This window comes from Nelumbo nucifera, chromosome 1 (genome assembly GCF_055504915.1).
Source record: "Nelumbo nucifera cultivar China Antique chromosome 1, China Antique-T2T, whole genome shotgun sequence".
In the NCBI taxonomy this organism is placed as follows: domain Eukaryota; kingdom Viridiplantae; phylum Streptophyta; class Magnoliopsida; order Proteales; family Nelumbonaceae; genus Nelumbo; species Nelumbo nucifera.
In genome coordinates, this window is record NC_142649.1 from 149,468,918 (window position 1) to 149,493,535 (window position 24,618).

The following is a 24,618-nucleotide window of genomic DNA, read 5'->3' on the forward strand; positions in this document are numbered from 1 at the left end:
AAAGAGGGAGATGAGGAGATGGAGCCACATGAGAGAGTATCCCCTTCATGATAGGACTTTCATTGGACCAAGGGAATCCTATAAGTTTTCTCAGTTTTCATTGAAATTGGCATTCAAAAAACAAAGGGGAGAGGGATGCTTCATACCTTCCCTGTCCCTCCCTTGGATGCCTAGAATCATGCCTTAATCTTGGTTTAGGAGTCAACTCTTTCTTTTTCTTTGTTACAACTTGGGAGGCCCATCACTCCCTTGTGTAAGTTGTTGATGGGTGGCGGCTCCTTTCATAGCTATGAAGTGACACCCAATTTCAATGGGATGTTCACAATGAGCTCTGAGCAGAACCAGATTTGGATGTCAGAGACCACCCACAGATTTTAAGTGGTGCTCGAGCATCTCCTTACCGGTCACTGTCATCTTGTTGGCACCGAGTCGTCCCCCTCCCTAGCATCTTTATGGAAGCCTTCCTCAGCTTTTCTAGTGTGTAAACCTCTGGTTCCCTCGCACAACGCCTTACAAAAATTGACAGTTTCAAAGGCAAGTAGCAAGCATTCAAAGGCTCAGGATTGAAACTGATGGGAATCTTAGAGCTCACTACGGGAATGGATCGAGCTGGGTTCAGGATTACCAGGAGATTAACGAAGAGTGTGATCTTCAGAGAACATGTAGATCCTATGGATTGTGTCTTTCTAGTGGCAAAGGCTGTGAGTGCTTGGAGATCTGAGAGATACTCAGCAGATCTCTCATATTTGGGTTCCTTGCTGTTCTTGGCGCTAGTGGATGGGTTATGGCTTCATAGTTCTCAACTATGGTCTTTCTCACGTTTTTCACCGGGGTCATGGCTTCACCGGTTGCTATTGTTGGTATAAGATCCAACTCCGTCGATTTCAAAGGGATTTAACGGAAGGGTAAAACTGATATTTCAGTTCTTTCGTCAATATTTAGCGGCAATGGTAATTTTTTTGAAACAGTAGGGGTAGTGTTAGACAATAATCAAACAGTAGGGGTATACTTAGTCAATTAACTAAACCATAAGAGTAGTTCAAGAAATTTACCCTAGAGATTTTTTTTAGCATAAATAGAGTAGAAAAAGTAATAACTGAATATTATTTTAGTTAAAGGTGGGAAATATAGTTTTTAACATAAATAGAGCAAACAATAATAACCAATCAAAGAGCAAAACTTTTACTTTGATGCCCTAAGGTCCAAACAAATGTGTTATCATTCAATAGTCCATCTGAAGAGTTGGGACCAACATTGGGTAATAGCATTTCTTTTAAAATTGTGTTTATAACAATATTGATGTTTTTTATTTGAAAAGTTTTGGGTTTATCAATACAAAACTGGTGAAAAATGTGTTTCCATGTCACATTGCATGTGTAAAGATTGATCAATGACATTTAAAATTGGGGAAAAATAATAATTGTATTTATCAGCCCAAAAATGTTTCAGGTGGAAAAAGCATATCATATTTCATTCACTTATTTATTTTAAACAACCCAAACAATCTCAATAGAAACAAAAATAGTACCAAACACAGCCAAAGAAATTCCAGCTATTGATTCTATCCTTTCTCATTATTATTATACAGAAGATTATATATAATTAATCAAAGAGCTATAAGAAAAAGTTGCATCACTACTAGGAGATCTTACCAACAAAAAGGCTTAAGAAGGGATCTAAAAAGGAGGTTGGACCTCTTGCAAGCAAAAACTCTGTACATACAACATCTAATTACACATTAAAAATATCTCATTTACACATGTTAAATTCGTATAGGAGATGCTCCCAAATTGTAAGAGCGATAAAAGAAGTGTTCATTTATTTTGTTTTGGTGCAATACCAAAACTAATGTGGTTTTCGGTAGCGCTGAATAGGCCTCTGAATGCTGAAAGTTTTGCTTTTTCAACGGTTGGAAGTCGTTTGGTGCTACCTTCGAACAGTTCCTCTAACTGCCAAAAACACTTCCGAATTGTTCAGTGCTTGAATTGCGTCTGAGCGCTTTTTTTTAAAAGAAGAAGAGAGGAGGGAAGAGATGAGATGTTAAAATCTAGAGAAGAAGAAGAAGAAGAAGAAGAGCCTCCAGAGCCAGCCAGTCAGCCGCCTGATTTGCTTCTCTGAAAACATGTTGATAATGAAGACCTCCTTCGAATAGATCTCTCCTCTGCAAGCAGCTTGAGATAGTACCTTTTAGCTTCCAAGGAATATCCACCTTTCGTTTGAGGCAGAGATGATAAGAAACGAATCTCCCTCTATGATGATAAGAAACTCCTTATAGTTTGTAGTTTGAACATGGGCTTCCCATACAGCCCAAGCTTCAGCCTAGTTGATAGAACAATTACCAAGTTTATATGCGTTGACCGCTAGTACCTTACCAGCAAGATGGTCTCGGACTATATAGGCCACTGAACATTTTCCATCACTATTGTGAGAGGCATCAAAATTAATTTTAATATAACTATATTTTGGAGCAATCCAACTAATTTGTTTCCAAAACTTGCGAGATGTGGTAGAAGTACTAAATTTATTCCCATCAAAAGTTTCCATTAACATATTGAGAGCTTTATCTAACACTATTGGAATGGGAGTAGTACCATCATTAAAAGTTTAGAGTTCCTATTTTTCCAAACCACCCATAAACAAAAGCTAATTTTTCCTTTATGAATAGAGTTTTGCTTTCTTTTTCGATGCACATTCTTTTCCATAAACATATTGAGAGTTTTGCTTTTTGATAAAAAATTTTAAAAATATGTTTAGTATCTTCCTCAAACCCACAAAAACTACAAGAGCTATCAATATTAAATCCTCTTTTCCTCAAATGGCTTTTAGTAGGCAATCTATTATTAAACAAAAAAAAAGAAATAATTTAATCTTTGGATGGCGTTTCAAGTTCCAAATGCTACTCAATCAATTAAAGTTTCCGGGTGGGTTTGAAATAGAGGAACATTTAAGTAAATAAGTTGTTTTTATAAAGAAGGTCCCCTTAGGATTGCACCCCCAAACCCTTTTATCCTCCATGTAGTTAGAGGCAATATGAACAGCCTTAATGTCTTGCCAAACATTTTCAAAGACCTCATTTGTAATTTGTCCTCCTTCCAACAATCCCTCTCAAAATCAATCATTTCTACTACTTTAATATTAATATTTGTGATGTTTTCATAGTTTGAAGTTTCAATTAGAGGTTTGTCGTATACCCAATTATCCAGCGAGAAATTTATAGAACTTCCATCACCCACTTGCCAACGAGATCCCAATTGTATGAATTCGTATAATTGGAAAGGAAACCTTAATTCCAATTATATGAATTCATAAAAATATAAAAACCCAAAATTGCCTTTCAAGTCTCTCTACTGGATGTGGCTTCTACCACTGAAATAAGGGATGAACCCACTGCTATGCTCTGCACTTTTGGAAAGACGAAGCTATTCTCACCATCTTTGTTTCCCTCTTTCTTCTTCTTCTTCTTCTTCCTCCTCCTCCTCCTCCTCCTCTTCTTCGCTGCAATGCGGTGAACAGAGTCAACAAACCAGGATTATTGTTCCTCATCATTGTTACAGTAGAACCAAAAAAAAAAAAAGAAAAAGAATGCAAAAAGAAGAAAAATATTTGGCTGGAAGGAGGGGAAAGAGAGATGGGAATATGGGGAGAAGGAGCAGTGGTGGTTGTTGCTCTTACCATCAAAGCATAGTGGGTGTGCCCCTGTAAAAACGAAATAAAACCTTTTGTTTTTCATCTCTTAGCTTAACAGTACCCTTTCTAAATATTAATAAAAAATGATTTATCCCCCAACCATTGTTTTTCATCTCCCACTAGTTGTTAGACATAAATTCGACCCTAATTTAATTATTTTTATACTTATATTTTTCTGTTTTCATTCTCTCTAAAAACCTACAAATTAAGATGATTTATTTTATTGTTTTTAAAATTTGTTATCATTTTCACTTATTGATTTACCATTTTTTTAATATTTTGTATTTATTTTATAGTATTCTATACTTGTTTTATATTTTTTTATAATACTATATGATATTTTATATACTTTTAATATTTTATTACTATTATTTTATCAATACTTTTTGTTTTTTTTATTTTTATTATATTTATAATAATTTATACTATTTTATCTTTCTTAACTTTATTTTTAATTAATAATGATATTATTTATTATTTTTATAATATTAATCTTTTTATTACTCTTTTAAATATTATTTATTAGACTATATTTATTATTTCTTTTATATTTTATTGTATCAATATTCATAGTATTTTATCATTTTCTAATATTTTCTATATTATCATATTATTTTAATATTTTTCATTTTTTATTTAAATAATAATTTGAGGTGTAAATTTGTAAAATGCATAATTTTTAATATCCCAATATTCAGATTACCGAACAACTCCACTATATTCAGATGTTGGAAAAAGAAAAAAGCAAACATTCCACTGAATGCTTTCAGAGCTTTTCCAAAGGTTTTTCTGTTTTTCAAACTTCAGACTTTAGACTTTAGATTTATCAAACGCCACCTAAATACCCTCCAATTTCTTGAAGACACCAAAAGCTAACCATGGTAGAACCTAGTGTGGTAAAAACTCTATTGCCGGAGAATGACATAAATATCAGACAGAAAATGATTTTATGAGGTTCGGGGATGCATTTTTAAATTGGTGCAACTTGGTCTCGGCTTGGCTATCTCTACCAAGGGAAGGTGTGCCTCAAGTGCCATGCATTGAATTGGGCCGTGGTGAATTCATGGGTGAAGAAAATATCCCAAATTGTTATAATTTTCAAAAATACATATATATTAATTTTAAAATATGGAATAAAATGTATGAAATTTTAATTATATAATTTTTAAACGTATAAAATGTATTTATGTTTTCAATATCTATATATTTGATACATAATTATATGATAAAATATGTTTATTTTTTTGCTTTGAATTTCCTAAGCAAGAACTTTTTAAATACAAATTTCTATTTAGCTAATTTTTTACCATGCCATGTTTAGATATCTCTAATTTCAGAGAAAAGAAACGATGGGAACACAACAACCATTTTATTATTTATGTAAATAAACTGAGAGGGTGTTGTACCACATGAATGTTGTTGTGTTTCTTGCTTTTGAAATGGCCACATCAACAAAAACAAAAACAAAAAACATGTCCTTGAACTCTATTTTTATTTTGAAAAGAAAAAATATATTGGTCTTGTAGAAAGAAACAATATTTAAAACAAAATATCAAATTGTAGGCATAAAATTATATGATTTATGGAATTTGACATTAATTATATCAAGGTTCAAAGTATCAATACACCCTGATACGCTAGAAGGGGTGTATCAGTATTTTGTACCTAATGCATCATATTTTTTTTATTTTTTCTTTCAAAATTTCAGAATAGATTTCTTTTAATATTATTTAAATATTAAAAATCATTTCTTAAAATACCTTAAAAAACCATTTTGGGAGGTCACCATACAATACGAAAAACCTGATATGTGGTGTATCGTGTCAATACTTTGAACCTCGAATATAACTAGATCAAAACATGTTTTTCTATTTTTGGTTTTAACTTTTAAGAACCAATTTATTTTCTAATCAATTGGTTTTGTTTTGTTTTTGTAAATCACAACCAAGGTACCATACGTATCGCATCATATTATTTTTTTAGTTTCTTTTCTTTCAAAATTTCAGAATAAATTTGTTTTAATATTATTTAACTATTAAAAAATATTTTTTTGAAAAATACCTAAAAAAATCCGTTTCAGGATGTCATTGATATAATCGTATCGATACCTTGAACCTCCCTCACAACAAGAAAAACAATCCATTTTCGGAGAAGACCCCCTAAATTAACCTTCACAACATTTTCATCGCCCTTAGAATTGTCAGCCTTTTAAAACCACTCTTCTTCTCCCTTTAAAATCTTCTTGTGGTCTATGAGTCGATGCCGTTTGCTCTCTTTCTATTTTGATTATAATCGATCATCATTGCCATTTTCCCTTGTAATACCCAACAAAAGAAAAAGGGAAAAGCCCATTTCATCATTGATGAAAGTAGTGGGAGAGTGGATCACGACTTAGTTGTAAGAGGGGGCTGCTTGAGATTTTTATTTTTGATTGGAGGACTGCTTAGCAAAATGACAAAATGTGTTAAGAATGGGAAAAAAAACCCCTTTTTTTTTAGCTAATGCAACAAATTCTTCCTCTTTTCTCTTTTCAGATACAAGAGAATGTGAAGACAATCAATCATTGCAGAATTAAGGTATGGATTAATCTCGGTCATTCTTTGGCATCAAAACACTTTTTAGGTTAGTTTTTTTCCCTTTAGTTTTCGTTTTTCATTTTCCCGTGTATTAAACTTAAAATTTGGATTTTTGCTAGATGATCATTTTCTGGCCATTCTCCAACAAGGAAAATATTTTTAATAGAGACCTCATGACATTAGGATTCCAACGAATCCAACCTTGTGTCTATTAGATCTGTGGAAGGAAAGTTAAGTTAAATTTTGGATTGGAACATCGTGAACGTTAGCCAACTTTAGGCTGCCAGAAACTGGCATGGTGATGTATTTTGCTAAATTTTGGTTCTAAGTTGTAGTTGTCAATGAGATCTTTGAAATAGTACATAGAACTCCTCATTTAGACTTTTGTACTAAAAGTTATTATTTTTTTTTTAAAGTTGGTATCCTAAATATATTAAATCTAGGAATCCGGAAAAATTTTAGCGACCATCCAATTTTAGGCCACTAGAAAGGGGTTATCTGATGATCTCTTTGACCAGAGATGATGTTTAAATTGTAATAGGCCGTGAGACCTTCATGATGATATATCACACTTGTGAAATGGTTATTTGAGTCAGAATGGAAGTTATGAGCCTTAAAAGCTAGGTCCATAAACACAGTAAATCAACCATTTTGTGATATTTCTAAATGGGACTCAATTCTAAATTTAATATGTTGGAAGAATAAATTCTTAACTTAGGTGGTTGGGGGGTGTATGCTATAGATACCAGAATTTGGTTTTGTAAATATGCAAATTAAAAATTGGAAATCTGGAAGTCTCAATTAATTAGATAGACTAATACAATTAATTAGAAGTATTTACATAATAAATTTAACAATATTAATTTTGAAATTGGTTGTAACAATTATTCATTGATTTATAGGCTTTTGGACATACCGTGACTGACTTATATTGGTACTTTGGAATTGGTGTATTGAGTAATTACTTTCATCTTTTAGATATTTTTTCTTTCTTTTTGTATCAACTATCATTTGAATTAACAGATAATATTTGTTTATGTTTATTTAAATTAGGATCAAAGCATATTAGTATTACGAATTTAGAATATAAATGAAATATATTTTTTTTTGTTTGTTAACTATTGTAATACATTAATAACTATTTAAAACTTATTTGACACTATACACCGATAACTATTCAAAACTTATTTGAATCCTTGTTACCCTTAAAAGAATCCATGTTTTTAACTCATTCTTTGTTTAGCTATATTATGTTAAATTCTTTTTGTGTGTAGATTAATGTATTTGTTATATTCTAATAATATATGACTATGTTTTGTACCCCATCATTGGAGATGAATACGATGGCATCTTGGACAAGTTCATCATGAATTTGGCCTCTCACCATAGACATATATGTGGTCTCTTATCACTGGAATGAAAGTTTGGTCCCAATGTACTGCTGAAACGGGCTGTGAAAATGATGTGATGTGAGAACAATTTTGTGAGGATAGATCCTAAGTCTTCATTACAATCAGCTAGACGAGTGCAGATCCCTCCCATCTTAAAGTGGACCCCAATTTTATAATGAGATGTGTGGATACAGATTATATTAAAAGAATGTTGAGAAGGGTTTTTGTTGAAAGGAGATCCCAACTCCAACTAGACACTTTACCAATAGTCTAGGTGGCAACTGACCCTTAGTTGAGCATTTGGCTTTTGTTATGACATTGGGGCTAAAACCTCATATCACGGCCTTTGATGGATTGCTGTGGCCCCACCTTGACGCTATTTCATCTAATTCAAGGTGGGGCCACAGTGATACATGGAAGGCCATGATGCATCAAAGGCTAAACCCAAATTGTAGCAAAACTGCAAAAGAGGATTGTTACTTGGCTAAACTTTGAAATTGGAGGTGTTGGGAGATTGACATCGAGGAACTGCACCGTTCTTTCACATGCACCCTGTGCTGTTCCCATCCAAAAGCTCCGTCCGCAATATAGCAATCTGCCTCCCTCCATTGTCTGCAAATTTAATTGCCGAAGTTGCATTACAGAACCAGAACACATATGCTATATGACTCTTATACGGAAAATGATTTTTTAGGAAAAATGACAGTTCAGCCCAAGGTCAAAATGTATAGGCCCAAAGTGGCAGATGCAGTGCAGTTTAGAATTAATATAATTTACGGGCGGGTATTAGTGTATAGAGTGGGAGTATTTGACATTTTAAATATTTATACGTTTGCAGTAGAATTAAGAAATCTGAAATAGGCCTGTTTGTGCCCTGCCAACAGTACATTACTATCGCATATCTTACAATAGAAGATGGCGATGTGCGGTTGCAATTAAAAGTAGGTAAAGTGTGTATAAGCCCGTATTATTGAAAAAATCTTTCTATAAAATAAAATGCATAAATAGGGAAATATTATCAATGCAAGGCTATAAAGCCGTTCAGACAGCCGTTGCACCGACCGAAGCCAAATTCAGAGAATGGATAGAGTAGTAGCCTAGTAGGCAGGAAATCCGATTTGATGTTCTTATCTATGTTATGATCCATACTGGTTTCTTCACTCGTTCCATCCCAATATCATTTTGGGCTTTCATTCACTATTGACTTCCACCCTCACTGGTGTGGTTGATATGTTTAGGGCTGGCATCTCAATCTCACAACCCGCAAAACAAATGGTGGTTTTTCTATAATTACATTAAGATTCAAATCTGTTGAATTTCATAATAATGTCATATCTAAATTTTAATGAACCCTTTTGTCAGGTCCAAATTTTAAAAAGTTCGGATTTGAATGAACCCTTTTGTCAGGTCCAAATTTTAAAAATTTCGGATTTGAATGAACCCTTTTGTCAGATTCAAATTTTAAAAATTTCGGATTTGAATGAACCCTTTTGTCAGATCCAAATTTTAAAAATGTTGTCTATTTAATGATCAGATCGGATGTAGATCTAATCCCATAAGATTACATTAAGATTCAAATCTGTTGAATTTCATAATAATATGTCATATATAATTTATGAGTAATAAATCTATTATTTCCTATTTATACAAATTTAACTGATGTTTTTTTATATTTTGACAAAATTAATGAAATATAAACTTTTACTAAAACAAAAAGTGAAAAACACAAATCAGGGATCCCAGTGGCTGACACCATCCCTCCTTATCCACAGTAATGGAATAGATCTCCGGGCTTCATCTATTAATCTATGGTTGGATACTATTGAGGCCGACAAGACCATCGGGAAACATGTCAACGGTTGTCGAGGGTTTGATGCCGTGGAGGCAATACAATTTTCCAAACTCTGAAAGGAGTGCCGTCTTCTGTTTACAACTTACAGACTTCTGTTTAGTCTTTTGATGGATCAGATTATCAATCAGAAATTCTGAATCGCTTCTCGATACACTTGTTTCTTCATCTTATTATAACTAATATGGAAGTGTTGACAACACTGAATCTGTCCTACAACATTGCTAATCCCAAGGTGCTCTTGATCTAATGGTGGTCGAAATGCCAGAGACCGGCATACCAACTACCATGTGAACAGTGCAGTAGTGCAGAGGCACTACTGTGGTTGATATTCTTTTTTTTTTTTTTTTGATATTCATCGTCTTAGTTTTGACTTTTGACTTTTGATTCAATTCAATGTTGGGAAGAAAGATAATCAGTTTTTAATTAAAAATCAATTACCAAAATTGATGAACAGAGGGAATGAAGAAGATGAACTTTAATCTGTAAGAAAACATGGTAGCAGTATTCATTGAATGCAGGAGAAGAAATCACATCTTTAAACTGCTAAATTTCAAGTACATATTATGTTCAAAAAAATGGGCTCGAAATCAAAGCAATTGAGACAAAGATGAATACACAACACACACATTCTCTCTCTCTCTCTCAATCTCTCAATATAATTTATAAATTTAAGCACTCCCACATAACAATTTCTCTCTCACCAGAATAAGATCAACCCACCTGACATTGCCAAAACCAAGTAATTCAAGACACCCCAGCTCATGATCCGATAAGAGGACGATTTGGTCGGTGAAGATTTGGGAGAAGACCCATCTCTGGTGAGGCTAGTTGGAGCATCTGCAACTGGAGCGATGTCAGGCGTCGGCGCCGGAGCCGGTGCTGGAGGTGGAGGAGTGCCAAATATCGCTTCGGGAAGAAGTACCTTGTCGACCTGATACACTGCAACTGGATCTGTCGAATGTACACTGCTGGTCACCTTGGTGCTTGTCCATCCCGAGCCGATGTGAACGGTCCCTGAAACATCTGTGAAGTTGAGTGCGTACTGTCCACCTGCAAATGTGCTAACAGGGTTTGCCACGCTCAGGTTCTTGAAGTCCGCTAGGGCGTAGTATTTGGGTAAGGCGTGGAATAGGATTAGTGACTTCAGCTGTTCCTGAGTTAGATTTGTGAGAGATGGCTTCTTAAGAGATGAGAAAGCCTCATCTTTCGGTACAAAGATGGTTATTCCTTGTTCTGTATTGTTGGCTTGGTTCTGAAATGTTTGGATGACTTTGGTCGACTCCAGATAGTTAAGGAAGGTGTGGAATGGACCGGCAACTGTCAGTAGATCGGTAAGATTGACGAAATCCGGTGCAGGTGCGGGTGCCGGTGTCGGCGACAGTAAAGGAGATCCAACAGCTTGAGCATTTGCAGAAGAACTCAACAACATTAGTACACCACTAACCATGAAAATCATTGTAATTTCCATTTCCGCTCTCCTTTTCGTTTTTCTCCTTTCTTCTTTTGTTATTCTATCTATCTCTCCAAATTCCTGTAGTAACCAAAACCATTTATCATCATGATCAGATCCCACTCTATCTACTCAAACCCATTAACTGGAAACACCCGACAACTAAAATGCATCAGGTGAGGATTACTACAACTCGACGGAAAAATGTCGATCAAAAAAATCAATCAATGGGGCTTAAAGCTTATAGTTTTGTGTTTTTATAAGAAGGGCAAATGTTTTCTAAGGATCAAAACCCCACTATTAAGGCCAGATGAAAGTCCATTTTAATGTGGGTTTTCTATGTTTTCTCTAACCATTCATCAAGTCTCTGAAACAACAAAAGCTATGAAGGATGAAGATGAACGAACAATCAAAGAAAAAGGCAGATCTTGTTCAACTTCAACCAAGAATAAGAAGAAAAAAAAAACCACGGAGAAAGAGAAAAACATTAACATAAACAAGCACAGATGAGCATCTAACAAAAACCTCAAAAAAGCCTTATAGATGCAATGAGAGATGAGATTAAAGTAGACAAACCTGACTAAGAGGAATTCAGAGAGAGGCAGGGCTGGAAATGCAGAACAGAGAGAAAATCTGGGGACTATATAAAGATGGGTTTGGAGAAGGGAAGTAATATAGAACTGGGAAGGCAGCTGGTGAGGATGGAGAAAAGGGTAGGTACGAATTACAGAGATCTGCCAGGTAAGTTTCTTAATGCATGTTTTTCTTTGTAAGAGAAGAAATAAAGCTGAATATTTTTTTTTCGGGGTGGAAAGTTCAAAACAGCCCATGGAGGGTGGACTTTCTAAATCAAACTCCAACTAATCACTTCTTTTTACTTTGCCTAGCAGACCTTGCACTCTACCCTACATTCACCACTGTCAATATAAACGCATAATAAAACTTCTCATCTCACCAATCTCTCTCTCTCTCTCTCCAACTTCTCATCTCGACTTGTCGTGTAGCCGTGTGCGTATCAAAAAAGTTGAAGAATTGATTGATCAATTCCACCGGTTGTTAGTTGGCCCATACTGTATCAGTGTGCGGCCACAGCTGTGTCAGAGGGGAGAGGCCCAATTACGAGCAGCCTTTGACCAGTTCCACAATTGCAGTATCTTGGCGATTTTGCTTGGGTCTTCTGACTTCTGGTGCTAACAATTGTGTAAATCAATTCGTTCTCTTAATTAGGGCTGCAAACGGATCGAATTGAATCTCATGTAAGTAGATCCAAAACTGATCCAATTTGTATTCAGATTCAGTTCAGATCATATTCATCACATATCTTGCAAATTGGAATCGAATTGGGATTATAATCGGATATTGAGCAGTAAAAATAAATTAAACTAAAAATAATCAAAATATTATATATTATTAATAAAATAAATTAAAAATGATTTTAATATTATTTTTATAAACGAAATAAATTGAAAATTATTTTATATAAAACTTGAACCTATGACAATTTATTCAAAATACGACATTCAAATCAACTTTATTGATAGATATAATATGAACTTTAAGCATATATGAACATGTATATTTAGATCTAATCGAATCATACTGTATTGGATTGGATAAAGATGGATTCATATTCAATCCAATTATAAAAACAAATCAAATTTGTATCAGCCTTAAATAGGATTGGATCCGAATATAGGCAATCAGATACTGTTTGTAGCCCTGTTCCTAACAAAGAGAGGCATGACTCAAAACACTTGCATGAAGAGATTCAAAACAGTTCTCAAGGTATCTACTTGCCATGTTTCTAGAATCATGTGTCAATGAAATTAAAATCAATGTTCAGAGAACCAGAAAAGGGAGAGGTTCAGAGGTTCATGGGTCAGAGGTCCAATCACGGTTAAATCAAAGATTGAATGATGACGACGGTATATATATATACACACATATATTTGTAGGTCATATAAATACTACATATAATATATTTTATAAATATTGTTGGTTAAATCAAAGATCCAATTAGCTTGCTTTGACGCTTTTTCGTGAGCTATGGTTTTCAGTGTATAATTGAACCAGCCAAAGGGCTGGTCACAATTTAACCAATTCAACCGGTATTGTGATAATAATATTATATTTTGTAATAAAGAGTCCAGTGTAATAAAATCATGTTATAATGATATTTTGTATTATATGTGCACAAGAATACATAAAAATCGTGTTATAATAATATTTAAATCAAGATTTCAAGCATCATATTAAAAATGTCACATTGATTTACTTACTTTTCATTAGCTTACATTTCACAAAGTGTAACTACCATCAAGACTTTAACAACGTTAAAGATTTTAGTTGTAATTAAGGGTGTTCATTCAATCAGTTTGGTTTGGTTTGATTATAATCAAGAACCCAACCAATATTTTGGTTTAATCATTATCATGAACCCAATTGAATGAACTAGATGTTAGAACCTCACCAATATTTTGGTTCAGTTTTTAAATTAGTTTAGGCCCGTAAATTCACAAATGATGTAGATTTGTGTTTTTCATAAATGAAGAACCTAAGATTTCATGATAGCAAGAAATTTTTTTTTTTTTTCCAACTCACAATGGGAAAGCAAGAAGAAACAACATACGTGAACTAAATACATCGCTACTGGTTGCAAACTTGCAAGCTTCTTGCTAACAAATGCAATCACAATAGTAATCAATGGGCAAAATAGGCTTTGCCAATTGCCACTCCGGCAACTAGTAGTGTTGTGGATGCTGGTGGCAATGAGCAGGCAATAGCAGACAACAGTGGCAAAGAGCAATAGCATCAGAAGCAGACCTGCTCTTTCTCACTCAATCAGGCAGGGAGCAATGACATCTTTGTTTTCATATTTGTATTCGTACTCCTTCCAAAGTGATGATCCTTAGGCTCAGTTTGGAAGGAGTACAAATACAAATATGTAAAGTGCAAAATCTTACATTTTGTATGTATTTATACTGTACATATTTGTATTTATACTTCCAAACTGAGCCTTAGGGTTAATGGGTGTTAGATAGGTTCTCATCGACTTCAACATCCGAAGAAGTCTTGGGCTCAAACAAATCAAGGCAGATACTTGTTTTGGTTTCAATGCGGTTATAAAACTTAAATAAAAGTATTATATCATATATCTTTTATCTTTACATCTTTACCCTTTTATCTCCATACACACATGCATATGCTCATAGGTGTCCCTAGCTTTTGGAATTTTCAATGCACAAGAAAAGCTCATTCTCTAAAGTTTGAATTTGAAAACAAATAAAGACAAAATATTTTACATTTTTATTTAATATTACTTATTTGATAAAAAGACACAAAAGTACTTTTGTTCAATAATTGAAAAACAAGGTATAGCAAAAAATGTCATTTTACATTTTTCATTTAATGATTATCTATATCTATACTATTATTAAAGGTGTGAATAATGGTGTGGAATTTTTGTTTGACTAAGTTATCCCAATTTTTGAGTTTGTTCATTGTCTAATTTTAAGGACAAAGATGTAAATTGAAAAATCACTTTTCTCATTCAAATCCCTCTCATTAAGGCTAATATTTAACTATTAACTCCCATTAACATTCATTGAATCATTTTCTTTACTAGAATACCCCTATTTTTGAATTTGGTCCCTCTCTAATTGTAAGGGCACAAAATATAATTCAAACTACAACATTTGTTTTCATTCAATTCCCTCTCATTAACTTTTATCTTAGGATATTAACTCTCATTCTTTTATTGAATCTTATATTTAAGATATTATTTTTATAAAATAAAAACAAATAAGTTTTATCAATTAGATCTACATCCAATACTTTTAACGGTATAAAATACATGTTTTTTAAAAATTGACCCAAAAATGAAACCATTTTTTCATCGTGATGGCAAATAAGCAATTCAACCATTTGAGTCAAGTGGGCTAATTCATGATGTCATAATTAAATAAAAAGCTATAAAACATAAACAAATAACAAATATAAAAAAACAGGCACATTTCCAATGATATATATATATATATGTAATTATTCTTATTGATGTTGGAATGAAATATAAAACTAAAACCAACCCAAAAATGAAATTATTTTCCTGGTGGCAAGTCAACAGTTTAACATTTTTTGTCATATGTGTCAACCATTGATTTCATAATTAAATAATAAAAATTAAAAAATATAAAAAAAGATAGAAACTTTATAGAATGCATTTGGACACATCTCTTATATTTTATATGAATCATATTAAAAATTAGACACGATAAATGATAATTGTTTTTAACTTTTTATTGATAATATAAATAAAATACAAAATTCAAAATTAACCCAAAAATGATTTTTTTTCCTTTTTGATGGTAAATCAATTGAATGTTTCAGGTCAAATGTATCAACTCATGAAGTTATAATTAAGTAATAAAATTTTAAAAAGATAAAAACACAAAAATATATAAATTATGTAGAAAACATCTGGACATATACCTATATTAATGAACCCTAACAAGTGTGAAAAAAGAATAATTTTTATAAATGTAAAAATATAAAAAAAAATAAAAAGCACATTATATACTACCATCCTCATCACCAAATTTATACTAATATATCATACCAAACCAAATCGACTTATTCAATTTGATTTTTTGGTTCGGTAGCCAAATTTCAACACCTCTAGTTGTAACATGTCATTTTATCAATGGTTATCGTTTTTTTCTCCACAGTGAAGTGCAATTCATAAACCATAAAATTTGTCAATAATAAGATCCCCTTTTATCATTATCACTCCTTCCTTGCCCTGATAACCGGTTAGAGTTGGCCTAAGTTGGGCCAACCCAACCCAACATGCAGCCGATATCCCATAAGCCATGCATCCGAGCGGACCAAATTAAGTTGGACTGTTGGAGTAAACCCCATCTACGGTTTGGATGGTCTCCACTCCCGGCCATGTTCTGATAATTATGGAGACCTTTATAGAATCAGAGGGACGGTGAATCGGTGATTCGGTGATGCCCAAACCAAAATATCAGCAGACATCTCGTGATAGTTCTCGTGAGAAAACAAAAAAAAAAGAGTCAATTTACTTATTTATTCTTAGTTTAGTGTTAGTGGGACCCACACCCCTCTCATCTTTTATTTATTTATTTTTTTCTTGGTAATGGTATTGGTAATGGGCTCCAACGTCCAACCAGCTTTAGCTGTTTGCTCCCAGCCGACGCTACTCCATTAACTTCCTGAGTAAAAAAGGAGAATAAAAGGATTTGGAAAACATGCGCACACAGCCACACACAGACAACCCTCTCTCTTCCCAGCTCCCCTTTAAACAAAAAAGCCACTGTTTTTGTGTCGATGACACACAACTGAAAATGATTTAAGAAGATGTAATCAGAAAGGAGCATTTATTTGGGTTTGTTTTGTTTCTCCTCTCTTGATTAATTACCTAAATTAATCATGTAGCTAATAGATGTAGTAGGTAAGTTACAGGAATTGTGTTAACAAAGCATCTATTAAGATCAGATGTCTCCCACTGTCTGCTAGAAATATCCCAAGAGATTACCTCATTCACCTTGGCACGTTTTATTTTTTCTTTAATTTTTGGTAGATGCATCATTCATCATACATGTGACACCTTAGTGTAAACCCTTTTATTAGAATTCTGTCTGTCTTCAGACTCATATAGTTCTTTGTGGAAAATTCGATAACCATAAGACTACTAATTAATGATAAAACATGCTTTTTAATTTAAATCCAGACTGTCGGCATGGCTAGTTTCTCCCAAATTGATAAAAAAGAATGAGTAAAATGCATTAGTTAGCTGTCTGTCTGTATTTCAGGGTTGTAACCTGTAAGCAATCCCAAATGGAATTGAATTAAAGCTAAGTTGAGTTGAGGTGGAGATCTTCTCCTAATCCCACTTTATGACGTTATACTGCACGCCACATACAGTCTACATACCATGGAGACATGGGCGAATGGACCATCTCTTGGAATCATTGTTGTCTTGTAATTAATTTCCTTTTTCTTTTTCTCCAGCAGTTGTTTGATTACTGTGGAGAAGAGAAATTAATTATCAGATTTTTGTAAATTCTAAGTTTGATCATCCAATTGAGATGGGCTATCCGCCACTGTGTTAATAATAGGAGTTGGGAGGAAGTTTAAGGGTCATCTCCAAGAAGAAGTCAACATGGGGATGGGTGTTCACAAGGGGAATTTAGGATTGGACTGGACCAGCACATGTCATAGCTGTTCAACAGGGGCCCAGTACAATGGAAGGAACTTCCAATCCTGTCTTTGTGAGATCAAACCCGTCCAATAAAAGACCAACTTAACTAACCCATTAGTTGCTTAAAAAGAAGTTTTATTCTGCAGTCTGCACCAGCTCAAAGGTGTATAGGACAGAAGAGGTTTATTTCAGAGATTACTACCTTTTTCCACAAGAACTGATTTTGTAGGCCTTGCTCAACCACACTGTTAAGGGTTCTAAAGGAGGCAGTGGAGGCAAAGAATGACTATGCATGGTTGAAGTTCTGAAAGGACTTTTGATGGATGGAACTGAAAATAAAATAGCTGATATAGACCTTGGTTGAGATGAACTGATGGCTGATTTTCAGGAAAAAAAAAAGAGAGAGAGAGAGAGAGAGAGAGAGAGAGAGATGAATTGGTGGCTGATGCTCATTCATTCTTTCTGGCTCTGCTTTGCTGGGGGGTGAGGGTTAGGATGGGGTCCAATAACCACCAGTGGATGCAGTTGCTGCTTTACACTTCCCTCTGTAAAGCACTTCACATGCAAGGGTGGGACAATCAGATTGGCCTTTTGGCATGTGCCTCTCCTACAAATGGTTCTACAGTTCTAAGCCTAATATTAGGCCAATCACGATATGCCATGTCAGCTTCATTCATGGGTCCCACACATCAAGATTACATTTGTTTAGAGGATTCAAACTCAGTCTGGCCCAAGCAGAGAACACCACTGTCAGGTGTTCCTTGGCCAATTTGTTTTTCTTTCCTAACAGAAGCTACTGGACTGGTTTATATCGTATTCACATGATATTGCTCATTCAGAAGTCATCAGATTCCAGTATCTGTCAAAAAGAAATGCAGTTCCATCTTTCGCATGCCTTTGAAAGGAAAATGTAAGGGGAGAAATGTGTAAAAAGGAAAAGCACAATAGCCATGCACGAGAAAAAGTAGAAAACAAAGTGAAAAAATTATGTCTCAGCTAGCTTTAACAGCTTAGTCATGACTCATATAAGTAACTACTGCTAAACAGGGATAAGATATAGTTACCCAACGGACCAAATAACCATACTGCCTTCAATTTCTAACGTCCACTATACAAATGGTTAAAATGCTAATAACATAGAAATGCAGCTTCATAAACCCAGTCTGGGTTACCAGAATGCAGGAAAGAAAAAACAAAAACAAAAAGGAAAAGTAAATCTTTGACAGGCCAACTCTCTTATTGAAGTGAAGCGCCCAAATTTGATTTCTTGCATTCTTTTCCCTCTTCTGCTTCATTATTCTGAAACCAGCCTCATGCAAGATTGCTAATTGTTTACCCCCTATCTGAATTAGAACGTAGTTGAATGAAGACAAATCTCTGAAAGAGATTATCAAAATACTCAGTTTTAAGTTGATGGCCACTCTCTCCGGATGTCAAAGGTGTAAGTCAAATCCAAGTGGCATTTTTTGTCATCATCAACAAACTAAGACAGAACAAAGATGAAAAAGGCTGATCAGATAAAAATCATTATAATAACAATCAGAAGAGTTAGGATAAAGAGCCATGGCATTTAATGCATATATATAATTAAGCACAGTATGCTTGACAGACTCCAAGATTACACCTACATTAGTCTATTTGCATATGTGATCCTTCAACTAATTGATTAAATTGCTCAATTACTGCTTTCCTTTTTTGGATATGGAAATGCATAGCCTCAGTGGTGATTTCTAACCTCACAAATCAATAGTTAAAAACCACACCACAGATTGAAAGAAAATACAAGGCCAATGATCAGGAAAAGAGTTTCATATTTGTGTTGGTTAGTTTGGGGCACGCCCATTGCTAAAGGGTGGTCGAAAAACTCAACTCTTAATTCATTAGTCAGTGTAGCACTCATACAGATCACTGACAAGTTATGGACTCCTATTTTGTTCTCAAGGATGTGAATAAGAACTTTTTCTATAAGGTTTATACTGAGAAAGGCAGATTCAAAATCTCATGGTAAACACAAGATGCAGGGGATTTTTTTTTAATCCATGAGTACATAAAAGCTGCTATCATCCCATTTCACAAGCTGACCACCAAATTGGGGGGAGGGTGGGGGCAAAGCACTTTTGATGTTTATGACTTGTGGACTATAAGCCATCAACTTTATGGCTGCAAAATAAATAGCTTAGTATTTGGAAGATTGCATGAATAGTGGCATATAGGGAGTAAGCTTTTGTTCATCATCTTTTTTTTTTTCTTTTTTTTTGAAAACGGTAATGTATAATATTGTATTAAGTATCACTATAAACCCTTGTACAATGAGATTCTATACATTAGTTTATAGGGTATTAAGATTCAAAAAAGTCTATAGACAGAAAAAGGTAAGCATATCAGTCATTTCTTCCCAGAACCAAATGGAACCAACCTCAAACCTACCCTACCCAATAGGGTCCGGTTCCAAATTCTTGATTCTAGGGTCTAGGAGCTTACCCTATCCGAGCTGACCCACCCTGAGAACCGGCCTTAATTGGCCTTGGAACTGAACTTGGCTTTAAGTAATTTAAAAGGTAATATTTACAAAGTTTAGATTATAAATAATAAGTTTTGAACTATATATTAATATATGATGATAATCTATAGATTAAATTATGGTATGTTTTTTCTTTTTCTTTTTTCTGTTAAGAATAGGTTCCATGGGTAGACCCTAGAGTTGACCCCAAAACTGATCTTGACAGGGTAGGTTCTAGGTTCTGTCTTGGAACCAAACCTAACCGACCACCCATGGTCACCCCTAACAAAAAAGATTGGCTGAACTCCCCACTGATAATCTTGCTAGCAGAGAACCAGTTCCTGATGAGACAAAAAGCTTTTGTTCATCATTCATGCAGTGCTTTCCCTTTATGAAATGCATAGGTCAAGAAAAATTAAGAAATAATGAGTCAACAAAACCTTTCAAGTACTGTAATCCTAGAAATACCAAACAAGGTGCTTCACTAACCAGTCAGAAATGTAAGGCACATGGGTAGCTCGGTTGTGATTGAATTTCAATGGCAATTAATAATAGTGAACCCAAGTTCAAGCTTAAAGCCTTAAACCCAACTGAAGGCGAGGTCATGATATAAACATTAATCACCATGATAATGATCGGATAAATGAGCATTGGATCTGATCATATGGCTGACTTCTGTGGACTATAATTTTATCAATGTCTCCTGTTCACATTAGTCCTGTATACAGTATGTTCAAATGCGCCTGTACGATGAGTATATATATTACCTATGATAAGCTAATGGGAACAGAATGTCATCAGGTTGAATTTACCTTAGTTTTTGCAGAATATGATCCCCTAGCAAAAATTCCTGAAGGGGTGGTCTCTTCTGGCATCTCATGTGTGTAGGGCTCTGCCTGAGGACTGAATGTCCCAAGCATCTCTTTCACGCTGTCCACTGAAATACAACAGGAGAGATAAAACTGTGATACTTCTTCAATTCCATGGATAGAAACCTTATTCAATTTACCTCCAGATTGGTAATGAACCAGAATTATCTTCTGGTGGAGGAAGAGGTCGAGAGGAGGAAATAAAACATACCCCTGACACCAGCTTTCCAGACTGTATTTGAGTATCTTAGGCCAGAGACTAGGTTGTTGCTAACCATGAAGGAAAACTTCAGACGGTAACGGCTGCCTTCCTTGAGAGAAAACCATAAGCCCTTGGGATTTCCGGATTCAGGGAGAGGAAGAACAAGTTCATTTCTACCGGGGGACAGGATTGAAATGCTCATGATCTTAACATCTGGTTCCAGACTTTCTACAACAAAAGAAACCAAGCAAAATTGAAAACATAGTCACCCCAACTTAGTAGAAGATGAATATAGAAATCAGTTACAGGAAGAAATGCAAAGAACTAATTCCAAGATATAGATGATCATCAATTAATGGTGAAAATCTCTCAAGATGAGAGAGAGAGAGAGAGAGAGAGAGAGAGTTCACAAATACAATTTAAATTCTCGTGGCCTTCAGATGAAAAAAAGTACCTCCAACAGCATTGATATCCACACTGCCAAGAAGCTGTTCCTTCCACCTTCGCAGGCTTTCATCTTCCTGAACCATCAAATACGACAAGCAACAAAGAAATATGAACTCAAATAGACAACATTACTGAAAAATAAAAAGACATGAAAGCGGAAGGCTTCAATAGAAAGAGACCTTATCCTTCTCAATCTGTTCTTTTAGTGTGAACTGAGGACCAACTTCTATCTTTGCTACTTCATCATCCTCATCCTCATCGGTTGCATAACCAGAAGCTTCAGCCTCTTGAGTCTTAGTTGCGGCTTCAGTCACTCCAGTCTTAGTTGCTTCTGGGAGTCCACTCTCCTTGTCACCCATGTTATTCGAACTTGAAGCAGCTCCAACGTCCAAAGACATCAACGAATCATGAACAGTGAGACAAACCGAAAAATCCCAGGACAAACCAAAATACGGTGAAAACCAACCATCAAAGGCCAAAGAGCCGAAAAAGAAAAAGAATACCGGCACGAGAGAGAAAATCAACAACCTCGCCTAGAAGTAGTTCATCATGGGAAAAACAAAAGAAAAGAAATGTGAGAAAACCGTTGGAAAAGAAGACAAAACAGAGAAAACACCAAAAAAGAAAAACCTTTGTATAAGATAGGCCTCTGACAATGAACTCGAAAAGGCAACCGTACTGTCTAGTGTCCACCAAAACTCACGGCGACGGATAGACCTTCCAAGGAGTAGAAAGAACCCAACAAGCGAAAAGAAAAAGTAGAGAAGACCCACGCCCACGCACACGCCCACCAAGCAAGAAAAGACTGTGGAAATTCGGTATTTACTTCTCGAGCTGTGTGTAGGTTGATTGTTGAGGCTCTCGGTTCGTCTTGCATAGAGACGATGCTGGAGCGGAATGGGCCATTAAATAAAGTGAGAAATGGTCATGTGGTGATCCGAAATTCTGAATATATGAAGCTGCGGGGGAGGGGAAAGAGAGAGAGTATAGGCAATGGAGGCAGAGAGATCGTGTGGATCAATTTTGCACTTCCCTCCGCGCAGGCCGCGCGGTCCGTTTCAACCCCCCCCTACCAGAGTCCCGAACTTGCCTCTGTTCGGGTGGACAATAGCTACCCTTTGACCTCTTCTTAGGGATCTCTACGTTATGATCATTTTGTATCAAACATGAAGCATCCAATCATTTCCATGTGAAATAAAAGAACATGATTACTAATTAGTCCATAAGATAAAACAAAATAAATGGGACTGTTTTACTCATCCATAACCATAAACATGCATTAGAATTAGTAATAATTACACTTGTTTTAAGTGGGGCGTGGAGTCTTCCGAAGAATTTACTTGAGAGAGAGCTCCCCTTCATTGAATGAATCCCACTTTAAAATAACCAGATCGATGTTCATGGTTTTGTGTTATCACGAATCTGATGCACTTTTTTTTTCATACTCTCCCTACACTAATAAATCGTCTATCAGTGCGTGACAGGTGTTCTATTATATGCATGTAAAGACCTTTGTGAGAGTAACTGAATTTTAAGACTCTCACGAACTGATTGCTCAGTGTAGTAAATGTGAGTTGAAATCAGCTCCCCACCAGACTGCCCTCACAAAGTATAATATAAAAAATGATGATGTCTCAATATACGGTGGGATGTGCTATGAAACGTTGTGGGGGGCTGATTTGTTGATAATATAAAAAATGAGATGTTTCTAATATACGGCAAAGATGTGCTGTGGGACTTTGCGGGGGGCTGATTTGATCTCAAAAAATGTACGAGAAAAGTGTAATTGATCCCAACTCCACACATAACTGAGATTTTTTGTGAAAAACAAAGAGATCCTTAATTTAGGTGAAAGAAGATAATTAATAGAAGAAAACCATAGACAAGGCTTGAAACAAAATAGCATGCAAAGGTTAAAGGCAAGGGCGAATACGATTCCAGATTTCCAGCTTCTCATGACAAGAGCAGAAGTAAAAGTTAGGGCATCCTGTGATGGGTACGGCGGGCTGTAACCTGGTCTGGTTTGGCTTGCATCCAGCGTCAGCTACATCCAAATTTCATCTGATTATCAAAATACAAATGCTAATTAATGTAATCCGGGTCTGTTTTACCATCTTTAAAATTTAAAAAGAAAACTAAAAATAAAAAACGCTCTTTAACTTATCCATATAAAATGAAGTGATATACATATGAAATAAATTCATATTGTACCTTGGCTCAGTTTTGAAAGAGTGCAACTACAAATACGTACGATACAAATACAAGGTTTATACTATAGAAGTAGGGAGTTTTCTGTAGGATCAATCCTACTTTGGATATGTGGAAGGACCTTTTGCTTGATCAAGACCCACTGGACTGGCCACATGAACTTATCAGTCAAGAGTCTACATCAGCCATTTTCCCCACCTTGTATTGATTCTTATGATAAATATTAGCCATTCAAAGTGATAGTTTTTCAATACAGAACTTGTATAGGCCATGATGGTTTATTGTTTTGGGCCTCATTATTTTAGTATATGTTCGGCATAGATGTTGCATCTACAGTTGATGTGTGGTTTGGAGTACCATTTTGCCTTTATTTTTGTTTGGAATCGTTGCTGCCAGGTAGGACATTTCCTGGAGCAACAACTTTTTTTGTTTAGTACCATTGCTCCAGGAAACATTTTCAGCACTGGTACCCATTATCCAGTGCTACATCACTGCCCTGTTGGCAGCAATGAGCTGCCATTCCAGGAAACGCCAAATTTGGCGTTGCTCCAAGCCATGGCTTCCCGATTTTCGAGGCATGGCTTGGAGCATCGTTTTTTATGGAAAAGCGGTTCCAAAAAATGCCCATTTCCTAGAGCACCGTTTTTTCTGATGTGGTGTTGTTGCTCTAGGAAACGACAACGATGCCAAACAATCCCTTAAGTTTTGTTGATTCTAGGTAAGAATGAGCAAGAATGAATAACATTAGAGTGTTTGGTTACAAAATTCTTGCCATGGGCTATATTCTTTTTAGAATGAAAAATCAGCCCATAACACAAAAGTTGAGGTAGTCTGCACCATGAAAAATAATCGTTGCCCCATTTTGGTCATTTTCATTATTCGAGGAAAATATGCCTACAAAATTGCTGCCATAGATGTTTACTAGCGCACTATCGTGCAAATACTTTTACAAAAGCACTTTTATGAAAGCATTTTACGAAAACACTTAATAAATGTACTTTCATAAAAGTAGTTTTACGAAAGCACTTTTATAAAAACACTTTTACGAAAGCACTTTTACAAAAGTACTTTTATGAAAGTATTTTTTAAAAACACTTTTACGAAAGTACTTTTTATAAAAGCACTTTGATAAAAGTACTTTCATAAAAGTGATTTTGTATTTGTATTTACAAAAGTATTTTTATAAAAGCTTTATGAAAATACTTTTATCAAC

At 35.0% G+C, this 24,618-nt stretch overlaps 2 protein-coding genes across 6 annotated transcripts; both read right to left on the bottom strand.

The window, feature by feature from the left end:
* Positions 1-9,980: 9,980 nt before the first annotated feature.
* LOC104606550 (fasciclin-like arabinogalactan protein 7) lies at positions 9,981-11,790 on the bottom strand. The gene is made up of 2 exons (XM_010271819.3): positions 11,533-11,790; positions 9,981-11,037 (listed from the first exon to the last, which is right to left on the bottom strand). Exon 2 carries the CDS (start codon positions 10,972-10,974, stop codon positions 10,204-10,206), a length of 771 nt encoding a protein of 256 aa, XP_010270121.1. The 5' UTR covers positions 10,975-11,037; positions 11,533-11,790; the 3' UTR covers positions 9,981-10,203.
* Positions 11,791-18,147: 6,357 nt separating this feature from the next.
* On the bottom strand, positions 18,148-22,328 carry LOC104606551 (rho GDP-dissociation inhibitor 1). 5 transcript variants are annotated; one of them, XM_088894667.1, is made up of 7 exons: positions 21,828-22,328; positions 21,701-21,730; positions 21,377-21,566; positions 21,205-21,271; positions 20,760-20,978; positions 20,492-20,616; positions 18,148-18,662 (listed from the first exon to the last, which is right to left on the bottom strand). In XM_088894667.1, exons 3-7 carry the CDS (start codon positions 21,554-21,556, stop codon positions 18,585-18,587), a joined length of 669 nt encoding a protein of 222 aa, XP_088750793.1. In that variant the 5' UTR covers positions 21,557-21,566; positions 21,701-21,730; positions 21,828-22,328; the 3' UTR covers positions 18,148-18,584. The 5 variants fall into 5 exon arrangements, with proteins under 5 accessions (XP_088750793.1, XP_088750792.1, XP_088750795.1 ...); XM_088894666.1 differs by having other exon boundaries at positions 21,377-21,576; XM_088894669.1 differs by lacking the exon at positions 21,701-21,730.
* Positions 22,329-24,618: the final 2,290 nt, after the last annotated feature.

Excerpts from the sequence above, each read along its gene's own strand:
- LOC104606551 (XM_010271821.2), bottom strand. The coding sequence starts at position 21,595 with ATGTCTTTGGACGTTGGAGCTGCTTCAAGTTCGAATAACATGGGTGAC. Across the intron at positions 21,272-21,376 it reads AACAGATTGAGAAGGATAAG|GAAGATGAAAGCCTGCGAAG; the intron begins GTCTCTTTCTAT and ends TTGATGGTTCAG. Across the intron at positions 18,663-20,491 it reads CATATTCTGCAAAAACTAAG|TTTGTTGATGATGACAAAAA; the intron begins GTAAATTCAACC and ends GTTCTGTCTTAG.
- LOC104606550 (XM_010271819.3), bottom strand. The coding sequence starts at position 10,974 with ATGGAAATTACAATGATTTTCATGGTTAGTGGTGTACTAATGTTGTTG.